The 27984-nt window shown below is 56.4% G+C and overlaps 1 protein-coding gene across 6 annotated transcripts in view; it reads left to right on the plus strand.

Annotated features, from left to right (window-relative positions):
- The window catches only part of MSI2 (musashi RNA binding protein 2), a 371758-nt gene that overhangs the window by 305961 nt on the left and 37813 nt on the right, over positions 1–27984 (plus strand). For all 6 annotated transcript variants that reach the window (XM_037037490.1, XM_037037486.1, XM_037037482.1 and 3 more), the window contains exons 9-10: positions 10514–10628; positions 19493–19567. In XM_037037490.1, the coding sequence (XP_036893385.1) occupies positions 10514–10628; positions 19493–19567 (190 nt within the window). The remainder of the gene's footprint in view (positions 1–10513; positions 10629–19492; positions 19568–27984) is intronic.

The raw sequence follows: 27984 nt of genomic DNA on the forward strand, positions 1-27984 counted from the left end.
CGAGGGGACGTGGGGGAAGGCTTTTAGCAGAGAGGTCATCCAGGGTCACGACTGAGTCAGCTTTTTACTAGTCACAAGCAGACTGTGGGGACTGGGGTGCCTCAAAAAGCCGCTGGGATTTAGGATAGCAGCCTGAGGAAAGGCTGCATGCCTTGGGGAGTGAAGGAATGGTGCCCGGTGGGACGGGCACCTGCTGCTGGCACCTGCCTCACGGAGGGCTGGGGTTTAGGACTGGTGAGGGGATTTGACCGGGACACAGCGTGATCCAGCCGAGTGACAGGTCTTTTTACTCTCATCACCACCATCACTGTTGTTATTCTAGAATCCCTTTATTGGACAATACGTAATCGCAGGTGAAGGTGGTCCGAGACTAATTAGGAGTCGGTGAAGTGCAGGTGTGCAGACCCGGGCCAGACTGGGCCCTGAGTCTCTGGGGGAGGGCGGGGTGTGTGAGGTGGGCTCCCCCTGTGGGGTGGCTCCAAGTGGAGGGGAAGCAGCACACCCTCAGAGCAGAGCGTGGGGGGGCGGCACAGCTGTGAGGTCCCGGGGGGGGGGGCGGGGGGGCCACAGCTGTGAGGTCCCAGGGGGTGGACTCCAGTTCTTCAGCCGAATAGCCCTTGGGGGAGGCTCTGAAAAACCACCTCTCAGCGCAAAGCCTGGTAAGATCTCAGGCCTGCTGCCTCCCACCCCAGGCGCCCTGTGGGAGTTAAGCCTGGAGCAGCCCCTGCTGGGGGAGGGGCAGGAGGAGAAGATGGAGAGCCTGGGTTGACCTCTGGGACCTGGTGCTTCAGGTCGGCCAGGCGGTCAACAGAGGCCCCAGGCTAGGGTGGGCACAGTGTGCTGCCGCCTGGCAGGGTGCCGGGTGACTGGCACACGTCCCCTCCCTGTGGCTGCTCCTCCTCAGCCGGAAGCCTGAGAGCTGGGTTGGGAACCCGCCCGAGAGTGGAGGGCGGGAGGAGTAGCGTGGGTGGAATTAACCAGGCTTCTGTGTTCACCATCCTATTTGTAGCATCGTTCTCACTCGTAAGCTAATTTTAGCCGTCCATTCTGCTTCTGTTACCATTTATAAAATGGGAATGTCAAATGCAATATTAAACAAGCAGGATGAAGGCAAAAAAAAAAAAAGGAAATGCCAGAGAGGCACTTAATAAATGAATTCCGCGTTTCCGTGGAGAGGGGGCGGTCCTGTGCCTCTCCTCCCCACCCCACCGCGCATTGGCACGTGTGTGCGGTTCCTGGCTCTGCTAATTGGGGCAGAGGGGTTTGCACGTGGGGGGAGGTGAGGAGTGCGCTGGGGAGGCCAGGCAGCTGTTTGCGGGGAATGTGTGTTGCTCTTTTGGCAGAAGCGATGTGGTTGGGGGGGGGGGCCTCTCAGTCCCCAGTTCTGGTAGCTCTGCCCGTCCTCTGCCCTCCAGTGAGGTCATCGTGGCCGGCGGGGCTGAGGAGAGCAGCGTGTCCTTCTCAGTATCTCGGAGCCCCTCAGCTCCGGGCTTTTTCAGTGTGCTGCCCCCCACACCCCCTTTGCACCACCCACGGATGGCGTGGGGAGGTGCCAGAAGAGGCCGCCCCGCTCTCTGTACCCCTTTGCTTGGGGCCTGATCTTCCTTGACTTTGTTCGTGGCCTGACTTTCCAGGGAGGTACAAGCAACTTGCAAGGTGCAAGTTTCTGTCTGTGGTTGTCACGGGGAACCGTGGAGTCAGCCCGTCAGTGCGGCGTCTCTGGCAAAGCCCGCCCAGGCCTGGGGGAAGCCCCCGCTTGGTGGCAGAATTGGGCACCTGCTGGAAGCTGAGGTTTCTCTTCACTTTGAAATGTCCTTGCAGGTTCCCAGGAAGGAAAGAACAGCTGTTGCCGCCACCATCAGCTTTTTCCTCAAACAGTGCAGACCACACAGCTCCCTGTGCACGCAGTGCTGAGGAGGGCAGGGGGAGGCCCCACCCCATGGCAGGGTGTAGGGTTAGGGAGAGAGCCAGCAGCAGCACCCCTGGGGTCTGCCGGGCTCGGGGGCGGCGGCCACCCCCCTCCCTGCCCCCTGCTCCCCGGGCTTTGGGTGTGACCCCAGTCAGCACAGGTGGGAACTGGCTTAGTGACCTAGGCTCTGTGCAGAGGACAGTGAGGGCTGAACCCCGCCAACCTCATCCAGCCCCCGCTCGTTTGTTTTATGAGCTCCCTGCCGCCCTGGGGGGCAGGGATTTCCATCACTGCTTTACCGTTGAGAAAACCAGACACAGAAAAAAGTCAGGAGCCTCAGCTTTCAGGCTGGATCCTGTGGTGGTCGGGCCAGGGCTCTGCCTTTGGATCCGGCAGGGCGGGGGGCCGCTGTCCTGGGGAGCTGGGACCAGCTCCCTCCACTCCTTGCCCAGCTCTGAGCGCCTCCGAGGGAGAGCCCCACCCATAGGGGTTCCTCTCTGCGTCTGTACCCCGCCGGCCTCTCAGTCTGGCACCACCGGCACTGGCTTACGGCCTGCCCCACTTTGCCATGGCTGAGGAAGCCGTGCGTGGAGTTCACCTGGAAGTGTGGGGAAGGCAGCTCTGGCACCGGATCCGGTGGCCTTGTGGAGGATGGGGCATTTGAGTGGCCCTTGAGGATGGACAAGGGCAGCAGGGAGGGACGTGGGGGCAGGACCTGGGCACCCAGAGGCCTGGAGATGGAGCAGGGGTTCTGACGGAGGGGACCGAGGGTTGAACTCTGGCTGTGCCGCTGCTGGTGCCGTGACCTTGACAGTCATCACTCCCCGCCTCAGTTTCCTTTCCTGTGTAACGGAGGCCACTTAGGCCGACTCAGAGGAAAGGAGTGATTAGCGAGGGTCCCGAGAATGGCGAACGTTCTCTGAGGATCTCTGTGTCAGGCACAGCGCTTTACACCCACCACATGTGTGCGCCCCGCGTGCATGTCCTTCCCATTGCACACGTGCATGCACACGAGGACGCCGAGACTGTGCCTTGCCTGCGGGGAGCACTGAACCCACGCTGCGTTCCTTCCTGCCTGGCATCTTCCTGCTGGCCGGGGACAAGTAGTGACGCGGTAGGATGGGAACCCTGGAGTGGATGGGAACCTAGATGAGGTGACCTGCTTCTCTGATGGTCGCTCAGAGAGAGTGAGATGCCCAGTGGGTGCAATTCAGTGGGGGGGTGGGGGGATCCCCACGTGGAGGAGGGCGGGGTCCTGCCAGCCCTCTCCACCTCTCTTGGGCAGGTTGTCTACACCTTGGGGCTCGTCAGCCTCTCTCTTCAACTCTTTCACGGGCTGCCTGGAGCAGGGCTGGCTTCTTGGGCAACAGCCTGACCGGCTGGCCCTCACAGGTTCAGTGCTCTGCTGGTGCCGCCTTGGAGCTCGTGGTTGTCATTGAACAAAGGGCCCCTCGTCCTCATTCTGGAGCCACCTGGAGGCTCCCCGGCATGTTCGGCAGCCCGCAGAGCTTTGAGGACAGTAGAGACTCGGCCCCTTCCCACAGAGCCTGCTGTGTCAGTCTCCCTTGGTCTGGGGGTTCCTTAAGAGCAGGTCGCCTCTGGGTCTTGGTTATAAACCTGTGCAAGCCCCACGAAGGGTCCTGCCCTGCTGGGGTCTGCAGAGATGCCTGTGCCTAGCAGAGAGGGCAGGAGAGAATGATGGGTGGGAGGAGAGAAGGCTGTGGTCCCGGATGGCCCAGCCCGGCGGGGAGCTTGTGTGTGGTTTCTGGGGTGCGGCCCATTGGAGAGTCTGGGTAGCCGCTGGACTCCAGGCAGCACCCATCTTTACACCAGGGTGTCGTCGTGCCTTTCCTGGAATGTACTTGAGGCCTAACGGGCAGGAGACGGTCAACTGGGGGCTTCAGAGAAGCAGCGTTGGCCTGGAATCCACCAGAAGCCGGCTGGGAAGGGCAAGACCAGGTCAGGCTCTGTGCCTTTCAGGAAGCTCCACAGAAGGACAGTGCCCACCCAGGAGGGCACGAGTCACCCACCGAGCCCGAGCCTGCCCCTCGGTCGCCCTCTCTTCCCACCGGCCAGACGTCCAGGTGGATCTCTGTGAGCAGCTGTGGACTTCATCCTGTCAAATAGGCCCCTCTCTCCCTGGAGGAGTAGATGGTTTCCAATGTCACCCGTTCAGGGTGAGCAGCGAAGCTGCAAACACTGGCCTCTTCAGGCCACACAGAGTTTCCTTGTCCTGGGCTGAAAATCAAGGCCACGGGCCCAGGGCTTGGGTTTCCCCAGACCAGGGCTGGTCTGGTTTCCCTCCTGGCCCTGTGGGCGTGCCGACTGGGGCTGTTTGTGTAGGAACCAAGAAGAAACAAAAAGCCTTTTCACTTCCCAGACCTTGGCATCCTCCTCTGACAGCCAGCCTCCTCCTCCTCTTCCAAAAGGTGCTGGGCAGAGTCCTGCCTCAGGGGGCCACTGGCCAGTCGGTGGCGGAATGCTGTCCCACGGAAGTCCCAGCACTTTCTCCAAAAGCCAGTGCCAAGTGGCTCCCCGCCACCCGTGGACAGGGTCTGCAACCATGGGCCAGCTGTCTGATGTCCCTGGGCCTCAGCCTCCCTTCCTACATGGTGGACAGAGAGTGACAAAGAGCATTGCTGGGTCCACTGCCAAAACAGGAGTGTGGGCAGTAGATTAGGTACAAGTACCACATCGATGGTAAGTGTCTAAGGTGGGTAAGTGCACTGCAGCTGTGTGACAGTGTCTTCATGTTGAGGAAAGGAATGGCACAGTGCACGCAACTCACTCGAGTGGTTCAGGGGGAAAATCATAGATATGGACAAGGGGCGTGCAGGTGATCAGGCACAAGGACGAGCTGTTAGCAGCAGGTGAGTCTGGGCAGAGGGTGTCCAGGTGTGTTTGTGCTCTCCTTGCCGCTTCTCTGTGACAGTGTTAGAAACAGCCTTGCTGGGTTGCATTGGACCCTGATAGGAAGACGCTCCACCCCAACAGGCAGCAGCCGAGGCTGAGAGAGCGCACAGGCAGGCGCACCGCAGGCCTCTGGCCCGTCCTCTGAAGGACAGCATCATGGAGGGTCCAGCTGGGTCCTTCTTCTGGCCCCGAACCCAGGGGCTACAGGCAGCCACACCCTCTCCTCCTCCCAGGCCCGTTTGCCCAGCAGAGCTGCCTGTTTAGAGATTGGAGTTTTAAAGCCAGTCCCATCTACCTTTGGGGAGTTGGTCTACAGCCCCAGTGGGTGGGACCGCTTCTTGGCTTTGCCAGCCATGAAACTTATAAATGGGAGACCTCGTCTTCCCAGTGTCCCCAGTGTCCTGACCTTCTCTTCCCAGAGAAGCCAGTTTCAAGTGTCCTCAGAGGCTCCTTACACGCACAAATCCACACAGCGTGCCGAACCGAATCTCTTGCCCCTCCAACCAGACTGGTTTTTCTGCGTGCCATCAAGACAACAGCAATGGCGACCGTCGGGAGAGGCACTCAGAGATGTTCCTCCCTCAGACTCAACCCCCACCACAGCTGCTATGGAAGCAGCACTTGGTGTGGCGTGGGGAACACCTGTCACGTAGGGGGGCCGCGGGGTGGTGCTGGAACAGCTGGAACAAGAGATCTGATCGCCGGAGAACCCCCTCCACCGTGCTTCTGTGACCTGGGAGCCAGTCGGGCCTCGATGTGGCCGCCCTGGGAGGGCAGCTCCCGTGGTGACGGTGCCCACTGCCCCGGGAACCCAGCCTGCCAGACACCAAGGATGGGCAGACTATTTCCCACTGCCCTGCCTGCTCACGGCTCCCCGTCAACCTCAGCTGGTAGTTAGTCTCCAGAGTTGGTCCCTGGGGTCCACACCTCCCAGTAGCCAGGGCCTTGCAAGTTCCCCTCCACGCTGAAGCCAGGCTGGCCCCCTGCCACCAGAAGAATGGGATGCAAGTGACAGTGTGACTCCCAGGGCTGGGCTATGAGAAGCCTTGCAGCTTCCGCCTTCTCTCAGAATGCTTCTGCTTGGGACTCGGCTGCCATAACTGTGAGAAGACCAAGTGGCATGGAGAAGCCATGAGTAGCCCCCTGGCACCCCTCCCGCTGACCCTCCGTGGACAGTCTCAGCCCAGCCAGCATCACCTGCCTGCTGTGTGAGTGAAGAGGCCCCCTGGACCACCATCTGACCACAGATACATGAGAGGCAGCAAGCAGGAGCCCCGCTGAGCCCCCACACTCCCAGAACCAGGAGAGAGAGAGATGACCTGCTGCTGGGAGCCACTGCCTTGGGGGCGGGCCAGTTGCACGGCTCCCTGGGACACGGCATGCGGCCAGATGGACTAAGTACATGACTTCAGCCGCAGAGATAGGCTGGGGTTTCCCCGCTCGGGCTCTGACCGTAACTCGGGTTGTTTGTCCAAGTTCTCTGGCTCGCACAGGGCCTGGTGGAAGGGAGCAGCGGTTAGGGTGGGAGGGTGTGGCCCAAATGTGGTCTAACTCGAGGCTCCAGAGGCTGACAGGCCCAGAAGTGACAAGGAGCAGATTGACGTTTGAGGACTTGCCTAATGTTAGGAGAACAAGACAGAATCTGTTCTTTTCAATAGGGCGGGGGCCCAGACGGGGAGGCCGGGCGCACGGAGGGCCTCTGCACCATGGACTTAAATAGACCGCGTCTCCTTGACCATGAGGAGCACATAAGCCAATCCATGCTCTGTATGGAACATCACTGAGGGACCAGGGAAGGTACGGGCTGACCCTGATCCCTGCCCTGGGGACGAGCAGGCTGAGGGGAGATGGGGTTTCTTCCAGTCGGCGGGGTAAAGAACATAGTTTCATCCCCTGCAAGCCCCTCTAAGGGGACTCAAGGTAACAGGATGGCTCTGCCTCCTTCCCCTTTTGTTCATTGTCTTCCTATGACATCACCCGAGGAGCAGGGGCTGGGCGACCAGGCTCCCTGGTCCTGAGAAATCTTCACACAAGCCTTCAGCGCAGGCCAGGTCAGGCTCCCTGGTGCGAGCCTGCTGCCTCCACCCGTCACTCAAGTGCCCCGGACGTGCCGGGGTCCCCCAGAGAGTACACAGGCCACGGCCCCCAGCCCCGGGAGCATGCATGGTTGGCACAGCAGTGGTTGACAGAACCCACAGTCGGTGCTGCCCAGAACAACACCAGCAGAGACAGCAGAATTAAACAGAGCTGCCAGCCCTTCTCAGTGAGATGAAGAGTAGGTGGGTTTGTTTAAATTATTCCCATTACAGTCAGTTAACCTTTATGTTCCCTAAATGAAAATTGTATAAACCTGAAATTTTCGTTGATCAGGTTGCCTAGGAACAGGCAGCAGGTTTTCATAAGACAATGCAATAGATTGTCACCGATAGGGCTATTAGGAAGTGAGCTGGTTATCGGTATTATTCCGGATCCTGTAGGTAATTATCCATCTGCCTCAGTAGAGCCCACCACCTCCCGGGCTCGGGCAGGCTTCTGCACTCGAGGTCTCTCAGCCTGCTTCTGAATCCAGGGGTGGGGGGTGGATCTGGGGTCCAGGAGCAAGTGGTCACCCCTGGGTTTAGTGGAGAAAGCTGACACACCCAATTCTGATTCCCTCCTTCCTTCCTTCCTTTTTTTTTATTAGCATTTCTTTTTTGGTGACTTTACTCCCAGGCCGTCGCTTTTATTCCTTCTGGGATGTCATATTTTCTGTGCGACCTCCTCTCTGGTGTAGGAACAGTCTGCTCTTCCTCAGTGGGGCAGGTCTGAGAGCTCGTGCGTGGGTCCATCCACCAAGGAGCTCCAGGACCTCTGCTCTGTATCTCGGGAGCTGTGTTCACTGGGGAGTGGGGGGAGGGGGGGGCTCCATGGCCAGAGAGTCTGCCTTTAAACCCTTAAGTTCAGCACTATTCTCTGCATTTTTAAGCATGTGCAGCAAAAATTCAGCAGTCTTTTGGGGGCACCCGCCCTGCACCCAGCCCCACTCTTTGGCCTGGGCACACCTACCAACTCCACCGTTGTGAGGACAGAATGGCCCACACTGCTTCTGTAAAGTAACCTCCCTCAGATACTTGGTGGTTTTTCAGATATGCATACCCTTGATGGCCTGGCAGTTTCACGAGTGTTCTTGAAAGTGACCGTGAGAATTTAAAGCTCTTGATTTGCATTACGTTGTGGAGTTTTCTGGGTCAAGTGGACAGCGAACCACTTTCAGAAGCCACCTCAGGCCTCTTACAGGAAGAAGAAGACTCATTTCCCTGCAGTCACCNGTAACGTCCCTCAGATACTTGGTGGTTTTTCAGATATGCTACCCTTGATGGCCTGGCAGTTTCACGAGTGTTCTTGAAAGTGACCGTGAGAATTTAAAGCTCTTGATTTGCATTACGTTGTGGAGTTTTCTGGGTCAAGTGGACAGCGAACCACTTTCAGAAGCCACCTCAGGCCTCTTACAGGAAGAAGAAGACTCATTTCCCTGCAGTCACCGTCCCCACCCTCCTGCTCTCAGCAGTAGAGACACTCCATGCAGAAAATTCGAGAAATGAACAATAATGAAATGCATACTGGGAATTAGAGAACAAAGTTACTCGAACACACCTTTGGTGTATACCCTTGCTTGTTTTCCACAGAGTCACTGGCATTTGCTTCTTTCCTGGCTCGCAGCTGGGGCGGCCAACCACCCTGGTCTGCCCCCCGCGTGTCGTCACCAGCGTGCTTCTCCACATCTGCGTGGCTTTCCGTGAGCCGTGATGAGCCCCGCTCAGCCCCGCCAACTCCCTGTTCTTGGACATGCATGGCATTTCCCTATTTTAATGATAATTAATGCTCGTGGTGAAGAGTCTCATCCGTAAGGCCTTGCAGGTTAAATTCCTACAAGTAGGATTTATTAGGTTAAAGGATGTGTGCATGTACGGCTTTTGATTTTTTTGTCAGGTTGTCCTCCGGAAAAATATGTGCCAATTTCCACCCCTCCTGCCCATACTCTTGGGGACTTGACATCGAATAATCCTCTCTCTCATCACGGCCAGTCTGACAGGCGAGAGTTATGTCTCGTTTTGGGCTCAGGCTTCTTTATTAGCCGTATGTGAATTCCCCATTCCCGTCCTCACCCATTCCTCTTTGGGGGCTACTCATCTCTCTCCTTTTAATCTATAAAAACTCTCTGTCGCAAGCATGTCAGTCACAAATGTGTCAAACCATTTGCTCTGCTTTTTAAAAGCATGGTGGTAAAGAACAGGAATACTACCTGCTACCTGGTGTCTTTGAAGAAAGAGGAGTTAATATTTGAGGTAATTAAAGTTTCCCCCTAGCCTTAAGCACCATTTTTTTTAAAAAAAATAAACCATTTCGGATGAGAAAATCTCCAAAACAGGCAACCTAGGCAGGCCCCTTTTAAAACAAAGCATACTGCACACAGTTGAACTTTTTCTTCATGTCTCAGATGTGCTGTGAACAGTGGTCATTTTCCGTGTCATAGTGACACCCTCAGCAGCTGCTGAGCTATGAGGAGTTTTGGCCCCTATACCAGGTGGCCCCAGGTTGCTTTTTAAATAAGATACCCAATTCTTATCTTACCCCATCACTCAGGCTGTATCGCAGTTACTTTTGCCACTGCAAGTAGCCCTGCCTGACCGTACAACATCCCATCTTCATCAGCAGTGGGACTGGCTACTGGCCGGCGATGCTTATGAAATCCATCCATAAACTAAAAGCAAGTGAGCTCTGAGCAAGGGTTGCCACTAAAAACATGGTAGGAACCTCAGCAGGCAACAGTTTTACTTAATTCCTGGGGTTTGCATTATATATTGTTTCTATAGATATAGGTATTGATAGATATATGTTGTTAACTAAGTGACTTCTGGATGTGTGAGCAAAATGGGATTCTGAGATTTTGAAGGCGAAAGGAAGCAGAAAGAAATGATTATCGACCCCTTAGAGATGTAGGTGCACAATGAGAAGCCTGTAATTCAGATGAACGGAATCAGTGTCCAATTTTACCACTTCCCTCAGGAGTGTGCTGGGCCAGGTTTTACGGAAGTGGCGGCTTTGCCGACCTAGGTATTTAAAAAATCTGGCTCCCTCGCCTGCCCAAACTAGGACACAGTTGGTTTACAGCCCTTCACACACCTCTTGTCATGCTCAGTTTTCTCATCTGTGAAACGGAGCTAAGACCGACCGGCTTCTCTATTTAATTAGCGTCGCATCACACGGCCGGGATGTGAGCAGTCGCTGACTTGGAGGAATGTGAGAGGAATTTGTAAACGTGAAAGGGGTCGGCCAAGCGTGCGGGATTGTCACTGTTGCTAATGCTGTTGCTATTCCCAGGCACCGCCAACAGCCGCCTCTGCCTCCTTTCCGCCCCCATGCCTTCTGCACCGTTGGAGCTCCCAGCCCACACATGTGTATCTCGAGTCTGTGTCCTTGCCGCCCTTCCAAACCCAATTTCATCCTTGTAGGTTTTTCCGAAGCAGGATTTGCGCAAGTGGTGTGTTTTCTTAAATATTTATTTTGCAGCCCATTTACTCGGCATGGCTATTTTTACAGTGAGTAAGGAGCAAGGCTAAAAATAACCCAGCTCGTAACAGGATCAGTTCTGCATTTGACATTTATGTGGAATTCATTTGCATCTCATTTGTTCACTTTTCTGTTTAACAGGTAGAATGTAAGAAAGCTCAGCCGAAAGAAGTCATGTTCCCACCTGGGACAAGAGGCCGGGCCCGGGGACTGCCTTACACCATGGACGCGTTCATGCTTGGCATGGGGATGCTGGGTGAGTCGGGGTGGGACCCGGCGACCCAGCGGGGTCATTATGGCCTGGGGGCTTTGGAAGCCTGTACACCCCACTAGGCTACTGACCAGCTGGTCTCTGAGCCTCAGTTTCCACATCTGTAGATGAGAACAATAAACCCTTTGCAAGGCGATTATGGGCATTGAGAGAGAGAAAGAGGGATAGATGGATGGGTGATCATCTTGTCCCGTGCCTGGCTTATAGGAGGTGCTGGGTATTATTTTCTTTCCCTCCACCCCCACCTTCAAAAAGAGAACAAGTCACTCGCTCTGTGGCCCCAGCCCTCTCTCCTACCTGGAAGATTTTAAAGACCTAAGGACTCCTGGCTGGCTGAACTTGTATGGGCTGAGGCTACGTCTTCTTAAACTCGAGAGAAGAGGGGGGAAGTGTTGAGGGTGGACGATAATCCTGTCTATTTAAATGATTAACATTTGTCTCTTGGGATATCAAAATTTGCATTTAAATAGATGTTTTAAATAGCCTGTTTTATTCTTTATTTGAAAAAAAAAGATGATGAAAGACAAAGTATGTTTGTCCTGACTAAAAATGATCTCTCCTGGCTTTTAGAAAAATCGAGTTGCATATTATGCCCCTTCCTTAAAGGTATCTCTGTCCGTCCTGTGTAGATAATTGAAAATCTCGCTGCTTAAATGGCAGGGAAGATTGAGGACGCTGTGGAGAAGCGTAATGGTGTGGGGCGCAACAATAATTAGAAATTTCAAGGCGAGAGAACAGTATTTTAGTGCAAGTTATTGTGTGTCGGGAAAATACTAATTAAACGGGATAAATGGTAGTTAATGGTGAAATCCCATTCGAGCACATGATCTGCCCGGTGTTAATGGGTTTTCTGTGGTTTGGCTAAGAGTCTTTCTTCTACATTGTTTGATAAGCTCTTTATGCATTTTCAGATTTGCTGCTGTTCAAATCATTCCCAGCTTAGTTTTAAATTTATGAAAGGTTCCTTGGTTTTGTAAATTCTGGAAAAGAATTTTTCCGAGGCAGTAACAAGGACAGGTAAAGTCATTCTGAGGAGTTTAAAATGTAGAGAGTTGCTGTGAGAAGGTGGGAAATGGCTGAGATGTTCATTCTTCTCAAGTTAGTGTTTTAGGTCTAAGTTTCCAAGAAAAATCCTGTTGTAACTCTTTAAAAATTGGGAAATGATTCTAAAACCTATCTGGAAGAAGAAACACTAAGAATAAGTCAGGAAATGTTTTAAAAGAAGAAATGAGAAAAGACTGGTGTGACCGAGTATCAGAACATAGCACAAAACTACAGTAATTAAAATAGTGTGGTATCAAGGAACACATTTGTTCATGGAAAAAGTTAAAGAACTGTAACTAAATAGATGTCTATGTAAGAGTGTCATTAGTATAAGATTATTTTTACAAGTCAGTGAGAATTATTTCCTGCTTAACTCTAAGACACTTGTTTGGCTTTTACTTAGAAAACAATTTTCTTTGGTCTTTACCCTGTGTTGTACACCAAAGGAAACTCTGAATGGATTGAGTTTTTTAAATATCATAGTGAATTGAGCCCATTATTACCTGCTGGCTTTTGGAGTCTGTATTAAGTAAGGCCTTAGGACGTAAAATGGGAGCCTTTTGTAGGATCCAGTTCTTCAGAAACTGCCCCCACCTTTCGGAGTCTAGCTTCTTGCCCTTTGGCTGCACAAAGAATGAACTGGGTTTTCTCCAGGGGGAAGCAGAGGTGGGAGCGAAGCCAGTCTAGTCTGGCCAGTGCCAAAGAGCCAAGGTGCAACAGCCACGTCCAGCTGTGTGTTCCGTGAGGGCTGGGGCCACGTCTCCACAGACACCCAGGCTCAACCCCTGCACAGAGCCTTGTTGAATGGCTTGGGTCTTTGCAGACCTACTGTGTGCCAGGCCCTGCTGTGCGTGGCCCCTGCCGTCTTGGAGCTTGTGGTCCTAGTGAGGGAGAGGATACTTAACAGCCCGCCACACAGATGAGGGGTTTATCACAGTAGAGGAGGTCACAGGGTGCTTTCAGAGCATGCAAAGAGGAATAGACACTAGTCTGAGGAAGCAGGGAACACCTCCCATGGAGGGGACATTTTAGCTGGAACGAGAAGAACGAGAGAGCCGAGGGCCATCCAGGCCGAAGGAGCAGCCTTGGATTGCGAGGGTCCTAGTGTTGAAACCCTGAGAGCCGACCGGCCTGGCTGAGGGGGCAGATCCAGGCAGGGCACAGAGGGATGGGGGAAGCCGAGTGGCTCCGGGGCTGGGTTTGGCCATGGCTGGCGATGGGCAGGCCCACGTGCCCCTGTGCTTTTTCTGGACTCCGTTCGATGGGCCCCCGCCCCATCAGGGACAGAAATATGCAGTAAGTGCCAGGTGCTTACTCATCTTCCCCAACTCTTCCCCCTTCCTTTCGAGTCTCGAGTATGACTTCTTGAGCCACAGGAAAGAAGTAACTGTTAGTTTAAAATGCTGTGGCTAAGAGTCTGTTAGTTCTTTAGCTGTAACCTCCCCCAGCCCAGCCCATCATCCTCATCCCTGCTGCTTAAGGCTTTTGCCCACATGCAGACCGCCACAGGCAGAGGCCCCAGAACTCAGCCACCCAAAGTCACAGAGGCGCTCTGCCCCCACCAACCCAGCAGGCAGCCCTTTGGGTAGAATTGAGGGGGTCAGCCCGGCCTCTACCAAGGAGACTTTGTGGGCCAGGGGAACAGCTCAAGACTTGAGAATCAGATCTGGACGCCTCACCCCATCAGCTGTGTGACTTGGGACAAGCAACAGTCTCCCTGTCCTGCAGGTACCCCACCCACAGACAGGGGTCTGGGGACCCTCACATCACGGGGTGGTGGAGAGTAACTGACACTACACCTGGCCAGTGCTGTGTTTCATCAGACCTGAGCTGCTGTGGCTGGCAAACCGTTCGGAAGGAAAAGCATGCTATTAACTGGGGAGCACGGACGCTTTCTTCCCATGTCGGCAGTGAAATAGATCCCACTTTCCAGAGATGCTGAAATGTGAAAAAAAATGGTGTCTTCAGGTCAAAAAATGCATATGCTAGTGTGTGCTCTGACTGGGAGCTGTCCTCAGGGGGGCCCTGGGCACATTATGGCTCGTGTCGGTGCCCAGTACCCTTCCACTCGGGGCCCCTTTCTGCCCGTGGCCAAGAACAAAGCCAGACCCACAGGTGTGACTTGTGCTTTGGCACCTGCACCTCCTCTTCGCTTTGGGCCCCCAGTGCAAGGAGTTGGGTTATCTTTGTGTTTTTACCTCCCAACAAAAGTCTGTGTGCTGCACTCTGGGCCTCGGCAGCCCCTGGGCCCTCTGAATTCCCTAGCCACTCTGTTGAGCCATCTGGTGACAGCTGGTGAGAGGGGACTCCTGAGAGGTCCCCAAATAGGCCCCTAGCCGGGAACCAGCTCAGCCCAAGGTCTGGGCAGAAGGGGTGAATTGGGCACAGGAGGCAAACTTCTGGTCTCTCAGTCTGGTTGGCCTGAGAGAAGCAGGAGTCTTCTCTCAGGGACCCGGCGCTTCTCTTCAGGGACTCAGAAGCAGGTGCTTCTCTGCACCTCCCTAGCCAGGCCAGGGTCTCCCCCGAGGCTCCTTCAATGCCCCTACCAGAAACGCCCAGGGCTGCCCTTTCTTTCGCCCAATGGTACCTGGCCTTCTGGGCAAGGGGCTGCCATTAGCTCTGCTGCGACTGGCGCCCTCGCTTCTTCCCTCTGCAGTGGTGGCGTTGAGAGGCAGCCAGCCCTTTGGGAGGAGGGCCTAACATGTCCCCATCAGTCACCTGGGTCACCCCCTCCCTGGTGCGCTGGGTCGGCATCGAGTCCCAGAACCATCATCACCTTCACCACCAACAGCAATTTGGCTAATTGTTTCACCACCAACAGCAATGTGACCTCAGCTCGTGCCAAACGGTTTTAAAAATTTATTAATGAATGCAATGAGATGAGGTTTCAGTGATTTAAACTTCTGTCGTTGTTGTTGAAGGAACAGAAAAAGCACTTCTGGGGCCTGTTAGAAATGAGACTATAAATCATTAAAGTTTTTAAATCCATTCATTCAACAAATATTTACTGAGTGCCTGCCCGGTGCCACGCACTGGTCTGGACGCTGAGAATGTGGCAGGGAAGGGCGCCCCTCGTCCCATGGAGCTGACGCCCGAGGAGCCGCATCTGGAAACAACCAGGAAACTGAAGAACTAGTTTTTAAATGTCCTTTAAGGTTTCTCCAGGTTCGGAGGCCTCGTCAGAGGGAGGCTGATGGACTACGTATAGTCGCACAGTGATTCTTCTTCAGTCTCTCTGGTGTGGCTGCAGACGTCCTGGGGGTGGGGCCGGGGGTGGGAGCTGCAGCTATTTTAGATTCAGCTCTCACAGCCTATTATCTGCCTGATGGGGATTCCTTAAAAAGAACGCAGGAGAAAAGAGGAGGGGTCAGGGCTCCCTGCCTTTGGCCTAGACAAAGCGAAGATCAGCTGAGACCCTCAGAAACGGCCTTTGCACCCCCCCACACTCTGCTCCACCGCCTTGCAGCAGCCGCAGAGCAGTGCCCACAGTTACCCAGCTCAATGCACTGGACCCTCGTTGGTTTTTCATAATGAGAGTGGACTTAACAAAAGCGAACATGATTATTGTTGATACATTTGATTCCCCTTGGCCTTCTCCACTGCATAATCCTGCCGCCTTCCACTCTCTTGACCTCACTGGGCAGACGCTATTTAACAGTTTTGATACCAGTGCTGGCAAAATACTTCGTTGCTGAGGCCTTGGAAAGCTTCACCCTGCAGGCCCAGAAAAGGAGAGACACTTGACCGGCTGACGACCGCCAGAGGCATCCTGTCTGTGCTCATCCTAAGAAGCCCCTCTGAAACCCTGACCTCGTGTTCCCAGATGTTAAGCCTCTTGGAAATGAAAGCCACCTCTCCCAACCCTAAACCGTCACCAGGAAGGGACGAGGAGCTGTGATCTGCTGGCCTTCACAAACAGACTTCAGACGTGGGCTGGAACTCACAGCTGCATGGCTAGACTCATTTGTAATTTCAACAGGGATTTATCTTTCCCAGAAATAAGTGTTGAGGTGATTCCCAAGGAGGTCCTCTTTGGTTGAGCTGTTTCCTGGTAAACAGAGGAAACTCAAAATTCAGCCCTTCACTGTCCTTCCTAGAGCAACGCAGCGCCCGCCAACTCTCTGCGGTGGTGGGAAGTCCCCGTGTCTGAGCCGCCCACGTTGGCAGCCGTAGCCCCACGGAGCGGTTCAGCACTGATGGTGTGGCCCATGTGTCTACGGAACTGGAGGTTCTGTTTTACGTCCTTTAAATTCTATTGAAATTGGACAGCGCAGTCCCGGAGGGGCCCCGTGATTCCGGGTGATTCCGGGTGATTCCGGGGCAGTTCTGGGCACGTGGCGCTGTGTCTGTGTGCAGACCTCACGGCCAGCGCGGTGCCCCAGGCAGCTGTCTCACTCTCGCAGTTCCCCTGCCTCCCAACTCCTTCAAGCCCCGGGCCCAGCAGAGTAGCAGAGCCTGGCAGGGGGAGTCCTGTGTCCGTGCAGAAGGTGGGCATCCCCCGGGGCGGGGGCAGAGATCCGGAATCTCACTTCGGAGAACTCCGCCAGCACCCCCCAGCACTCCGCCAGCACCCCCCAGCAGGCGCCTCGACACGAGCTGACGGGCAGATTCAAATTCTGTCATAGATTTCTGATCCGTGCCCCTCCACAATGGGAAGCCAATCTGTAGGAAAGGTGGCCATCCAGGCCGAAGGCTTGGTTTTTTTCCTTCAGTGACAAGAGATAATTACTATGGGATTGATCAGGCGTCCAGAGTGCTGGAGCAAATAAATTGTGCAGCAGCCGGTACGGAAGGGGCCCGGCTGCTAATGGAAGTGGCGGCTGGGTCATCTCTCCGTAATGTGGCCCGACGGAGCCTCCGCGCGGGCCTGCCGTAATGTGCTGTTGGTATGCAGCCAGCCGGTCTTCCCGTGTGGCCAGGCCGGGCGCCACCTGAGCAGAGCCTCGCTGCACAGCAGTAAATGAAGAGGAAAATTGAAGTAATGTTGTATTATGAATTTATGATTTCATCGGCCCGACCCAGAGGATGTTCGGCGAGGGGGGTGTGGGTGAGATCCCCGAGTCTGACAGCAGCCGGATTCTCACCTTCCTTGTTGAGGAGACAGTGTTGACGTCTCCAGGAAGATGGGGGTGAGGCCCCACACCAGAGTGGACTTGACCATGCTCTTCTTCCTTCCTGCTGAAGGCTTTCGAGTGCGCCCGGGACAGATCAGACGTAGTGGAGGGACGGGGCGGTCCACCACCTGCTACCCCCGCCCGCCCAGGAGCGTCTCAAAGTGTCATGTGGGCTCACACTTTCGCTGTCAGATTAACACTGAAATATTTAAGGCTCCCTCCCCCCCAGCGCTGAAGCGAGAAGCCAAGTGGTCATTTTTCATGAGGAAAGGCCCTGGGCAGCCGTGATTTGGCTGCCTGTGTGTAATCCGTTTACCAATATTGCTGAAATAATGGCATAAGAAATCTAGTGCTGAAAGTTCTGATTTGATCGCAGGTGATTAATTGAGAGGAGAATTGAGCTGGCCAGCCATGAAATAAGTTCCAGGGAAGCAGCCCGTGTGCTTGTGTCCACATAAGGCATCGAGTCCTGGTCTCTGTCCCTCTGTCCCCTGCCTTCCCCAGCGGTGCCAGGGCTCCGCGTCTCACTTGGGGCCCGCTCCTTAGCGGGCGGTGCAGAGCGGCCAGGCCATCCTGTCTCCTCTGGGCAGCCTTCTGCCAAGAAGACCCTTAGAGTTTGGAAATAAGCGAGCAGGGGAGCAGCAGGGGGTGAGACCCCTGTGAAGTGGAGACAGGTCCGTTGGCTAGCAAGTTGCGACTGCAGGTTGGAAAATTTCCTCTGGAACGTGGGAAAGGGGTGGCAGCTGCTGTCGGGGGAGAGTGGGGGTCTGTCGTTGCTGTAAGGGACCTGCGAGGCTTTCTACAGAGGACAAGGCTCAAGCTCCCAGACAGCAGGGAAGACCTCCCCACCCCCACACACACACACGCCCAAGGGCGTGATCTTGGGCCAGAGGCAGGACTGGAACCCAGGTCTCCAGTTGCCCAGCCCAGCGAGCTGCTGACAGAGCAGAAGCTGCGACACCAGCGGGCACAGGGAGGGAGGGAGGGTGAGTCCGGTGTCTGCACCTTTGAGGCCCTTTGTGCACAGGCAGCAGGAGGACCAGCGAACCTCTCTCGACACCCGAGAGCGCACGAGGTGGGTTTTGGCGAGGTGACCCGTCCCTGTAGCGCACACCAGCAGGGTCAGAGAAGGCCTGCATCATGGGGACGTCTGCTGGGGGGGGGGGGCGGGGGAAGATGAGGCCCCGGGGCCTGTGTTCAGGGATACGTCTGAGGTCGTTTAGAACTGCAGAGACACGTGCAGACAGCTGTCACCCTCGTGGCTGGAGGGCGTGGTGACTGTCACAAACTAGAAGCGGCACTCTGGTGGGAAGCCGCAGATACAAGTCTGGCTGTGGGGAGCAGCAGGGGAGGTAATGGCTGGGGCTTCAGCAGCAGGCAGAACGGCCAGGACACCTGGGGGACAGGCAGGAACAGGGAGCTCGGCCGTCAGAGCCACAGCCACAACGCAGGGACACCCCAGAGTGACCTGGTCAGGGGGTGCTGCTGCCACCACCGGGTGCGGGGACTGTGCTTCTGACACCTTCCCTCGGCCGAGCCCGGGGTCCCCAGCCTGCCTGGCTCAGGAAACAGGAGGAAGGCCTTCTCTGCTTCCGTGGTGGCAGACAGGCCTCTCCAAGGCCCACAGAGGAGGGGCGTCGGGCGTGGGCTGCCCCAGAACAGCCATCTCAGAGGTCAAAGCCAGAGTCCGGCTGCTGGGGGTGGAAGGGCACGTGGTAGGGTGGCCGGTGGCATTTGAAGAGCAAGACTGTAGGGAGAACTCCACACTGAAGGAGGCCGAGTGAGTCTGGCGGAGTCTGGACAGGGCAGCCGTTGGCCTCCTGTGGCCAGTGGGCGTGCAGTCCCAGAAGGCCATGCCAGCCTTCTTTGTGGCCTGAATCAAGAGGTAGGGCACAAAGCGAGAAGCGTGCTGAGGGGGCAGGGGGCAGGGTTGAGAGTGGAAGTGGCCGCTCACTAGTGGTTCGGTAACAGATCGGAGAAGGCCACGGTACCCCCAGGGCTTCCTCTGCACCCCGTGCCGAGCTCAGCAGCGGTTTTCACAAGCACCCCTCAGTCATCTGGTCACCCCCCTGGGCCTGGAAAATACACGGTCGCTGTGAAATGCCTGTCGAAACACGTGGCACACGTTTCAACACAACCAGCCCCTCACCACTCCCAAGGGAGTGGCCCCCTGTGGAGTGTCCACACTTGGACCGGGGCCCCTGGGGCACGCCTCCTGTGGGCCATGGCTGGTCGGGGCCGAGTTCCTCCAGAGGCACGGGGTCAGCCTTGAGTGTCGCCTGCTCCGACGGCGGCTGGCCCTGCCGCCCGCTGCCGGAGGGTGGGGGGGCGGGCATCACGAGCACTTTAATCTCCCACTGTCAATAGCTTTAAGGTAAAGCACATTCAGGGTAAGCTCTCCAAATGTCAGAGCCAGGCACAGGCCCTGTGTTGGGTGTAAACATGTGGCATTTACTCTGCAGGCCGAGAAAGTGTGTGGGCTCTGGGAGTCTTTCTGCCCACATGCGGGTTAGTTACCAGCGGGCTCACAGCACTGTCCCCAGCCTCAGGAGCGAGGTGACTCAGCCCAGGGAAAGACCCTTGCGGGAGGCAGATGGTCGTGTGGGGGAAAGTCGCTCGGGCTGTTTCTCCCCCGCCCCAGACGGAGGTGGCTGTACTAACAGGACTGTGCTCTCTCTCTCTGTGTTCAAGGCTACCCCAACTTTGTGGCAACCTATGGCCGTGGCTACCCCGGATTTGCTCCCAGCTATGGCTATCAGTTCCCAGGTGAGTGACTGTGTCTCCAGTGGCTCTGGAAACGAGATGTGGGCCGCGTTTGTGGGGGAGGGGCGCCCCTAAAGAGAACACAGCTCCTACATGCATCCATTCAAGAAATGACCTGCAGGTGCTAAGCTTCTGATCCACTTCACTCCGGGCCAGGGGGCAGCTCAGTCTGCGGGAGCTTCGCTGGTCTGAGTGGCAGCTTTCAGGGGAAAGGGGCGGGGCTGAGGCAGGCACCCTCCTCCTCATCCTCAGCCTCCTTTCTCTGGAGCCTGTTGGGGCTTCTCTCACTGGGGACTGAGCTCTCAGCCCAGGGTTTTCTGTCAGCCTCTGTCTCGCCCTGCCTGCTGTCTCAAGTCTCCCCCCCTCCTCCCCCTCCCCCCTCCCCCCTCCTCCCCCTCCCCACTACCCCCTCTCCTCCCCCCCCTCTCCTCCCCCCCTCCTCCCCTCCTCCAGCTCTGTCCTGATGCCTTTGGTGCTCTTCTGGTGGATGCTGGGTTTGCTGCGGCGTTTGGATTTGCTGTCCGTCTTGCCGGGTGGGGGCCGTCTTTAGATTCTCCCTCCCATCTGTGTAGGCGGCAGAGACTGGAGGCAGAGCCCACAGGGACACGCCCAGGCTGCTGCAGCTTCCAAATAGGCCTGAGGCCTGAGGCCTCCACCTGGGGTGGGCAGCAGGGTAGGCAGGGTCTTACAGGGATGAGGGAAGGGGTGGGAAAGGAAGGGGGATTTTTCTGGGACTCGGCCTGTCCCTAGCCTTCCCTGTCCTGGAGTCCAGAGGAGAATATATTGAGGTACAAAGGATAGCGGGGTTCTCCAGAAGGCTCTAGGTGCAGAGTTTTGTCCTTGGGTTCTGTGCTGGGGTCGGGGGAGGCTTCACAAGGAGCTGGGCTTCAGGCAGAGTTTCGCACTCCTGGGTGGTACCCAGCCTAGTGGCTGGGAACCTCAGGCCTGAGGAGCAGAAGGAGCAAAGACAGGCTCTGAGAGGATGAGGCTCTGAAGCTGGTGGGAGGGGTGTGTGCAGGGCACGGCATTTGATTCAGGCTGAGCTTTGGGGCAGGAAAGGTGTGGGGGGTGATGGGTCAGGAGGCATTGGGGACACTTAGAACTGTGCCTTATGGGAGACAGATTTCTTGATCAGTGACAGAGCCCTAGATTCTAAGAGTCCTGGCTGCCCATGGCCATGGGCAGGTCTCTCTGGACCTTTGGACCTCACTTCTGTTTTCTGTAAAAGAGTGGTTTGTGCAAGACGGTTGTTGTACACCTTTCTGGTTGTAGGGGTGAGAGGCAGGCACAGCAGCAGAGTTCCAGACAGAGAAGTATGAGTGGGGGACCCCCTGTGAGAGTGCCCCTTCTCCTAGGGCCGGCCAGGCCCCCACCAGGGTGAGCCCTCAGCAGGCGTCCTTGGCTGTGCTAGGGACGCCTCCCCACTGCCTCTTGGTGGCTGCGGGCAGGGCAACAGCACCACAGACGGAGCTGCCGGCACAGGGCCAGGCGCTGGTCTGGAGTTCGCTCCTTTTGAGCCGCCATCAGAGTGTCCCTGTTTTCAGATGGGAACGCCATGGCCAGAGAGGGAGGAGCCCAGTTCCAGGGGCAAGGCCAGGTCTCGGGCCTGAGTGGCCTGAGTCTCACACGCTCTGCTCCACGATCTCTCTAGCATCCATCTGTCCAGTACGGTCACACCAGCCACATGCAGCTACTAACATTTAGATTTAAATTATTTACATTCAGTGAAATGAAGGGAATGAACATTGTAGTTACGCAGTAGCCACATTGGCTAATGGCTACTGTCAGCACAGAATACAGACCGTTTCCATCACGACAGAGAGTGCTGTTGGATGTGCCAGATGATGGAGGAAGGGCATACTGTGGCGGGAGTGCGTGGTCCATACACGTGAGTGTGTGTGCGTGCGCTCGTGTGCACCGGGCTCCCCGGTGGAGGCCTGGGGCTCCACCATCCTGTTCTCCGTTCCTCACCCCCCCTGCCCAGCCCGGAGCTGCGAACTGTGTCGGGGAAGCTTCCCGCCCCTGGCTTCCTCCCCAGAGGGCAGGCGCAGCCCACCTCCCTCCGCGATCAGGTCGCCATTGCCCCATTGGTGCGGCACCAGTCCCAGGAGGACAGAGTAGGGGGTGACAGCGTGGACCCGATGCTAAGGCCCTGTCTCACCTGAGAGCCTGCCCTCAGAGCCCCGAGGGTCAACCCAGGAAATGTCGGGTAGCGCTCCATCCCGGGAACCTGCATCCCTGCGTCTGCCGTAGACAGAGGTCCAAGAGTGACCACTGAGGCTGGTAGAATGAGGTGGGACTCCCCTGGTGGCTTCGGGGGTGTAGGGGGTTGGAAAAGGGTGTGGAACGGGCTTGGAGTGACTGTGCCTGGCGACCCTCTGTTTACCATTGTCACCAGCTCCCCACAGCTTAACACAGTCAGAGGAGTTTGAATGGGATAGAAATCAGGCAATAAAACGCCAGACAGAGGCTCTGTGACCTGTGGGACTGGACCATTCTGTTCTTTTCCAGCCGTCTAACTCCTCCTTCCCACCTATACCCTCAAGGCCTCTGGTGTGTCCTCACTGACGGCCATCAGGGGCCCCAAGAATGAGGCTGCCTGCTCATAGAAAGGATCAGAGTGGGAGGTGGCCCCGGGGCCAGCAGGGGGTGGCCCAGTGGCTGCACCCAGCCCCCCACACCCCTCCTGGGGGAGCCAGGCTGGTTTCACCCAGAGTCTGCACCCCCCCTGCTGACCTCGGAGGAGCCTGTTGCAAAGGGGTGGCTCTGGCCCCCCGCCCCAGCCCCTCCCCAGGCAGCCTGGGGCCCCCCGTGACTCCCAGTCGAGACCTCGTGAAGGTGGTGTCTCCCTGGAGAACTGGACCTGACCCCCTCCTGGAGCCAGGGCGACAGGGCCAGGGGCCCTGGCGAGGGAGGCTCTGCTGTGTCCTGACATCTGTCTCTTGCCTTGTGTCCATAAGGAATGTTTCTAGTAGATCTGGTCGAGAGGGTTGGGGTGCAGAGGGGCAGCCCAACCCTCTGCCCTCCGCCCACCCCCGTCAGGCCAGCCCCAGGACCCTGCCTGTGCTGTGCCGTGAGATCCTGTGATTCAGAGACATTGGCACCGCTGTCCCGTCACCCCCAAACCGTCCTGAGGCTTTTTCTCCGTGGCCTTTCTCCCCCAAGCCCTCACTGTGTACCGCGTCACCCACTCCCAGTCTGGGGCTGTGATGGGTGTGGACCCTGCACCCCTCCCCCTTCTCTGACTCGGTCCTGGTGGGCATTTCTGGGCGGCCAGCTGACAAAACAGAAGGGCGCCCCGCCCCAGAGAGCTGCGAAGGCTCTTTATCCTGAGTATTTTTATTCATAAACCATGTGTCCCTTTCAGGAAGGGACAACCTAACCTTTACCAATGGCCCTGCCTTCCACCCAGCTGGCTCTTTCTGTGAGGGCTCACCTCATCTGCCTGGGTGGCCAGTGTCCCTCTCAGCGGAGCCCCATTTCACCTGCATGACCTCCCTGGGGCACGTAGCAGGTGTTACGCTACACCTGCCTCTCCCCACCTTTAAATTCTGTGAAAATAAATGAGACACTCTGATAAAGAAGGCGAGGTGCCTTTGGATAGTTATTAGAGTGGGGAGGAGGTCTTTTCTGGGAAGATGGAGCAATGGCCACCGGCCACAGCACCCTCCCTCCCAGGCCCCGGTGGGCCGCACGTGCGCCCCACCCCAGTTCCCGAGGGTCAGATTATTAGGGTCCTGATCAGTGGCTCCCCATTTCCTCTCTTCTTCCCGCTCTGTCTGGACTCTCCATTTAACCTGTTAACTTCTGTTCTTATTTCACTTCATAGACCATTTGCCGATTTCACAGGACATAATTTTTACCAACTAGCTCTTAAGAGAGGCGTAAGTTGGGGTTCACTGCCATTGCTAGAGCGAGGACCCAGTCCCAGCTGGGGCCACCTGGAGGCCACCTGCACCCACTGAGCCTGTCCTAGCTGCCCGTTCGAACAAATGCTCTTTGGCTCGTTTTTGATTTGCTCCTTTGTTCATGTCCTCGTTGCTTCTGATTTTTTTAAATCGCCTTATTCTCCAGCCCCCCCCCCCCCGTTTTGCTTCCTGTGCGCACTGTGAACAACCTCCCACCCGCCACCGCCCCCAGAATGTTACGGGGCCAGAGGGAAACTGCTCACAAACTGTGTGTCGCCTTCTCAGGGGAATACAGGCAGAAAGCAACAGTATTGTAAATAATGACTAAGCAGGCTCGTTGGGGTGCTTCCCAGGGTCAGCTTGGATGAGCTGCTGGGCCACAGTGGTTGGGGACGGGCGACTTGAGCACCCGTGTCGTGTGGTGGGCAGCACCCAAAGTGAGCCCCCCACACACACATACAGCTCAGTAAATACCAGTTCGAAAAGCTTAACCTGGGAGAAAAACTGTGTCAGCTTGATCCGGTGGTCTTCGCCTTCAGGGCCAGTCCCTCAGTGGCTGTGGTCACAACAATAAGCAAACCGGTCTCCTGGAAGGGACAGTGGAGTCACCCGGGTGCTGCCACATCTCAGGCACTGTGGGCAGCCAGCCACACCAGGCCCCTCGCTCCCTGCCCTTGCTGGCCTTGTGTCCCCTGCCTGCACCAAGGGCCTCCTGGCCAACAGGAGAAGGCGGGACAAAACCCAGGGGGTCAGCACTGCTGATGTCACCGCCAGAGGGGCTTTCTTTTCCCATGACCCTGCCCCCTCCGTCCCCATTTGAAAAGTCCCCACTCTCCTGGATGAATGAAGTACAGCTCAGTTGGACCCCCAGGAGTCAGCCCTTGGTTCACCCTCATAGTTTGTGAGGAGTGGCCCAGGCACGCCACCCCCCCCCCACCCCGGGCGCGTTCAACCCAGGTCCGTGTCTGAATGTCGGCGTCCTTGAGACCCGGCCTGTGCGGTTCCGTGCGTCTCATGAAGGACGCTTGGTGCAATAATTAGTGAGTTCTCTTTTATTTTCCCACACGCTTTTTTGTGAGTGCTATTTTTTTTAATCTGCATGGCTTTCCCCCTTTGTTTTGTTCTGCCATGGACTGCTTCGCTCTGGCAAACTTGCCCTAGGACGCCTGCCTCCCAGACGTTCTAGCCGTTGTGAATTTTCTTCATCTCTGTAAATAGCTCATCTGTGCTTCTCCCTAATGACGTTTTATTTTCCCCCCTGTAAGCAACCGAGGTAGAGAAATAAAGTGTTTACCACGGACATGCTGTGTGCTGCTGTCTCTTAGCCTGACAGTGTCCTGTTCTCGCTCCGGGGGAGGTGACTGCACTGAGTGACTGGTGCCAGTGACAGCCTAGTGCAGCTTCTGAAAGCTTGTAACCACCTCCACCCCCACCCACGGCTGCCGCTTGTCCCCAGCGCTCCCCCGAGCCCCGCTTCCTCATGTCCCTGCACTTGCTCAAGGTGGCCCTGTCCTTGAGTGGAGAGGCAGAGCATCCGATGCTGCAGCTGCACGGTCCACCCGGGCCCCTTCCTCTGCCATGGCGCCCACCCTCAGGTGGGCACGCCAGTGGTACATGGGGAGCCCTTCACATCTGTGCACCGGGTGTGTGTGAGCTCACACACGTGCTTGTGCACACCGGCCTAGGTGCCGTTTGCACGTGGCTTGCTTTCCGGGCTCCCTGAACAGTGTAGGCTGCAGGAGGCCCCTGTGGGGCTGGCCATGAAGCTGGGAGACCTGGTTGCCAGGTTCCACGTGGGCACGTGACCTTGAACAGGCGACTTAGCTAAGCCCTGGGGATGATAATGGTGCCTAGTTAGGTGGCTCACCTTACACAGGATAATGTGCACAGGCGAACGTACAACTGGGAAGTGCTGTACAACTGGGACAGTTAGAAACAGGACGCTGCTGTTCCTCTGTGTCACTCTCCTCTTCTCCCTCATCACCCCAGGGGAGTTGCCTGCTGGGAGATCTGGTTATCAGGGAAAAGAATAATACAGGGTTTCCACGTGAAGCCAGAGAGTTGCTGGGAACCCCTCACACCCCACCCCTCTTCCTCCTTCCCTTGCGCATCCTCAGACTCCGGGTTATGTATCAGGTAACTGGACGTGAGACTCACTCCTGCCAGACGGTTTTAGTCCATCCGAGGGGGCGGATCCCATGGTCAGACCCGTGGGGCGTCGTGGGACAGGCACTCAGCTGAGGAGGGGTCTGCTCTGAGGCGACAGACGCAGGCTGCTTGTCCAACCTGGGGCACAGTCGGGAACGGCCCCCTGGAGAAGGCAGCACCAGAACCGGGTCCGGCAAAGTCGAATGGGATCAGCTAAGAAGGGAAGGGAGCACGTCCCAGGCACCTTCAGACACTCAATTGGTTTTAAGAAAGAAAATTAAAAAGTAGCTCGACTGGTGTGGCTCAGGGGGCTGGGCATCGTCCTGCAAACCCAGGGGTCGCCAGTTCGATTCCTGGGCAGGGTACAGGCCAGGTCCCCAGGCTGCAAGAGAGGCAACCGATGGATGTTTCTCTTGCACATGGACGCTTCTCTCCCTCCCCATCTCTCTAAAAACAAAATCTTTCTTAAAGTAAGAAAACATAAAATAATAAATGGCTTAAACAAAATAAGAGAGAAACATATGTTTCTCTGACTCATGTAAAGAAGCCTTGATAATATAGCTTCATAGTATTAGGGCCTGGTTTCTCCTATTTTCTTGTTCTATCTTCCTAAAAATAAGACTCCACTTTATAACATAAGAAGGCTGCTTGCGCTCCAGTCATTACATATTCCCCCCAGAAGCACACATCTCTTCCCTTTAATAATATTTTCCAGAAGTCTCACGCAACACTCTGCTTAGATCCCACTGGGCAGGCCTTCGTTGCACGGCCAGTGTTGGCTGCAGGGGGCCCAGAACAGTCTTTCCTCCTGGTAACCACGTGCCCAGCTGAAAACAGGACTCTGGCACCAAGGAGGAAGGGTGGGGTGAGTACTAGGGGACACGTAGCAATCTCTGAGATTGCTGGGACACGGCCCTGAGAGAGGAAGCACGGCAGGTCTCAGGAGTATGAGCAGTTCAGGGTCTGGGAGCTTCCAGGAGCACCTTGGGTAGGGGAGCGGAGCCGAGGCCAGCCTGGATTTTAAGTAGGGGAGTGAAGGGGTCAGCTTTCCAGAGTGAATCTGAACAGGTGTTGGAGAGGCAGGGGAGCCAGGAAAGAAACCACAAGAATGAGTTCCGAAAAGTCTCCCTTCTCTCTGTTCCCCTACCTTCTCTCCTCTTGGCCCCCCATTCCTCAGCCCCTGCCTTGGGCTGGCTGGTGGCCCCTTGGGGACTTTCAGTGCTGCTGGGTAACTCAGGACTAACACAGCTTCAACCGCCAAAAAGGTTCTGGCCAAAGCCTTAACTACGGGAGTATCCTCAGGCACAGGTGCTTTGGAACAGCCGGGACAGCCAGGACAGCCCGTCCCGCAGGTCGGTGCTCACACCTCCCCCACCCCGGGACACGGTTGGCACGTGAGCAGGGCGGTGCGTGTCCCAGGCAGGGAGGCCCTGCGACTCTCGGTCTGGACGTGCCAGGTCGCAGTCCGTCCTGGTGAGCAATGGAGAACGGCTCCCCCCTCGGGTGCTGGTGGTGACTGATGGGCACTGGCGTCCTAGAGCGTTAGCTTTAGAATGCTTCTGAGGCCAAGTCCCAGCTCAGCAGAAAGGAGCCGTGATCAATTGGCGATGCCTGCGCGGTTGCTGGGTTGGATGCCTGGGCCGCTCGCCTCATACTTTGTCTTACATATTCCAGTGTTGTGGTGGTGCGTGGCTGCCCAGCGATTTTTGGTCACTTGAAGGCTGCCGTCTGTTTCACACGGGAGGAGGGGGTGTGGTCTGTGGATACACGGACATCCGGTTCCCTCTGCAGGAGAAGCTCTGCAGTCTGTAGTCAGGAGGGGCTGCAGCCAGAGGCCTGGCTTTGGTTGGATGGTCCGGCATTTGAGCATCGTCGGAGGCTAAGGGGTCAGACCCATCCTGAGGGGGTAGCTTGGGGGTAGCTCTCTCTTGGGAGAGAGCCCAAGGTCTCAGTGGGGGGAGGGGTTGAAGCAGCCTTGGTCTTGGGGAGGGGTGGCTGCCTGAACCACCTCCTGCCTCACCTGTCGGTTCAGCCCAATTCACGACATTTCACAGTGTTCAGACATGCTGACAGCTGCCACCCCAGAGGCCTAGGGTCCTGCCTGGATCGGTGACTTGGGCCAGCACAGGGATGAGTCCAGGGCCCTTCTGTCCACCTGCTCCTCCAGCCCACCCAAATGGTGGAGACCCTCAGGGCCCACACCCACTCGGGAGGGGCTGGGCCTGAGCCTGGGCCTGTGCTCCACCGTGGTCTCTCCTGAGCTCTGCTTTTTCTGCCCTAGTTCTCGGAGGGAAAGGAGCCTCCCCCCAGAGCCCCCGTGACCTTTGGAGGGGGGATTCCAGCCAGTGCCCCTGCAGTGAGACC

The sequence above is a fragment of the Sturnira hondurensis genome, unplaced genomic scaffold (assembly GCF_014824575.4).
Source record: "Sturnira hondurensis isolate 20B ecotype Veracruz unplaced genomic scaffold, ASM1482457v3 Scaffold0001911, whole genome shotgun sequence".
NCBI classification, from domain to species: domain Eukaryota; kingdom Metazoa; phylum Chordata; class Mammalia; order Chiroptera; family Phyllostomidae; genus Sturnira; species Sturnira hondurensis.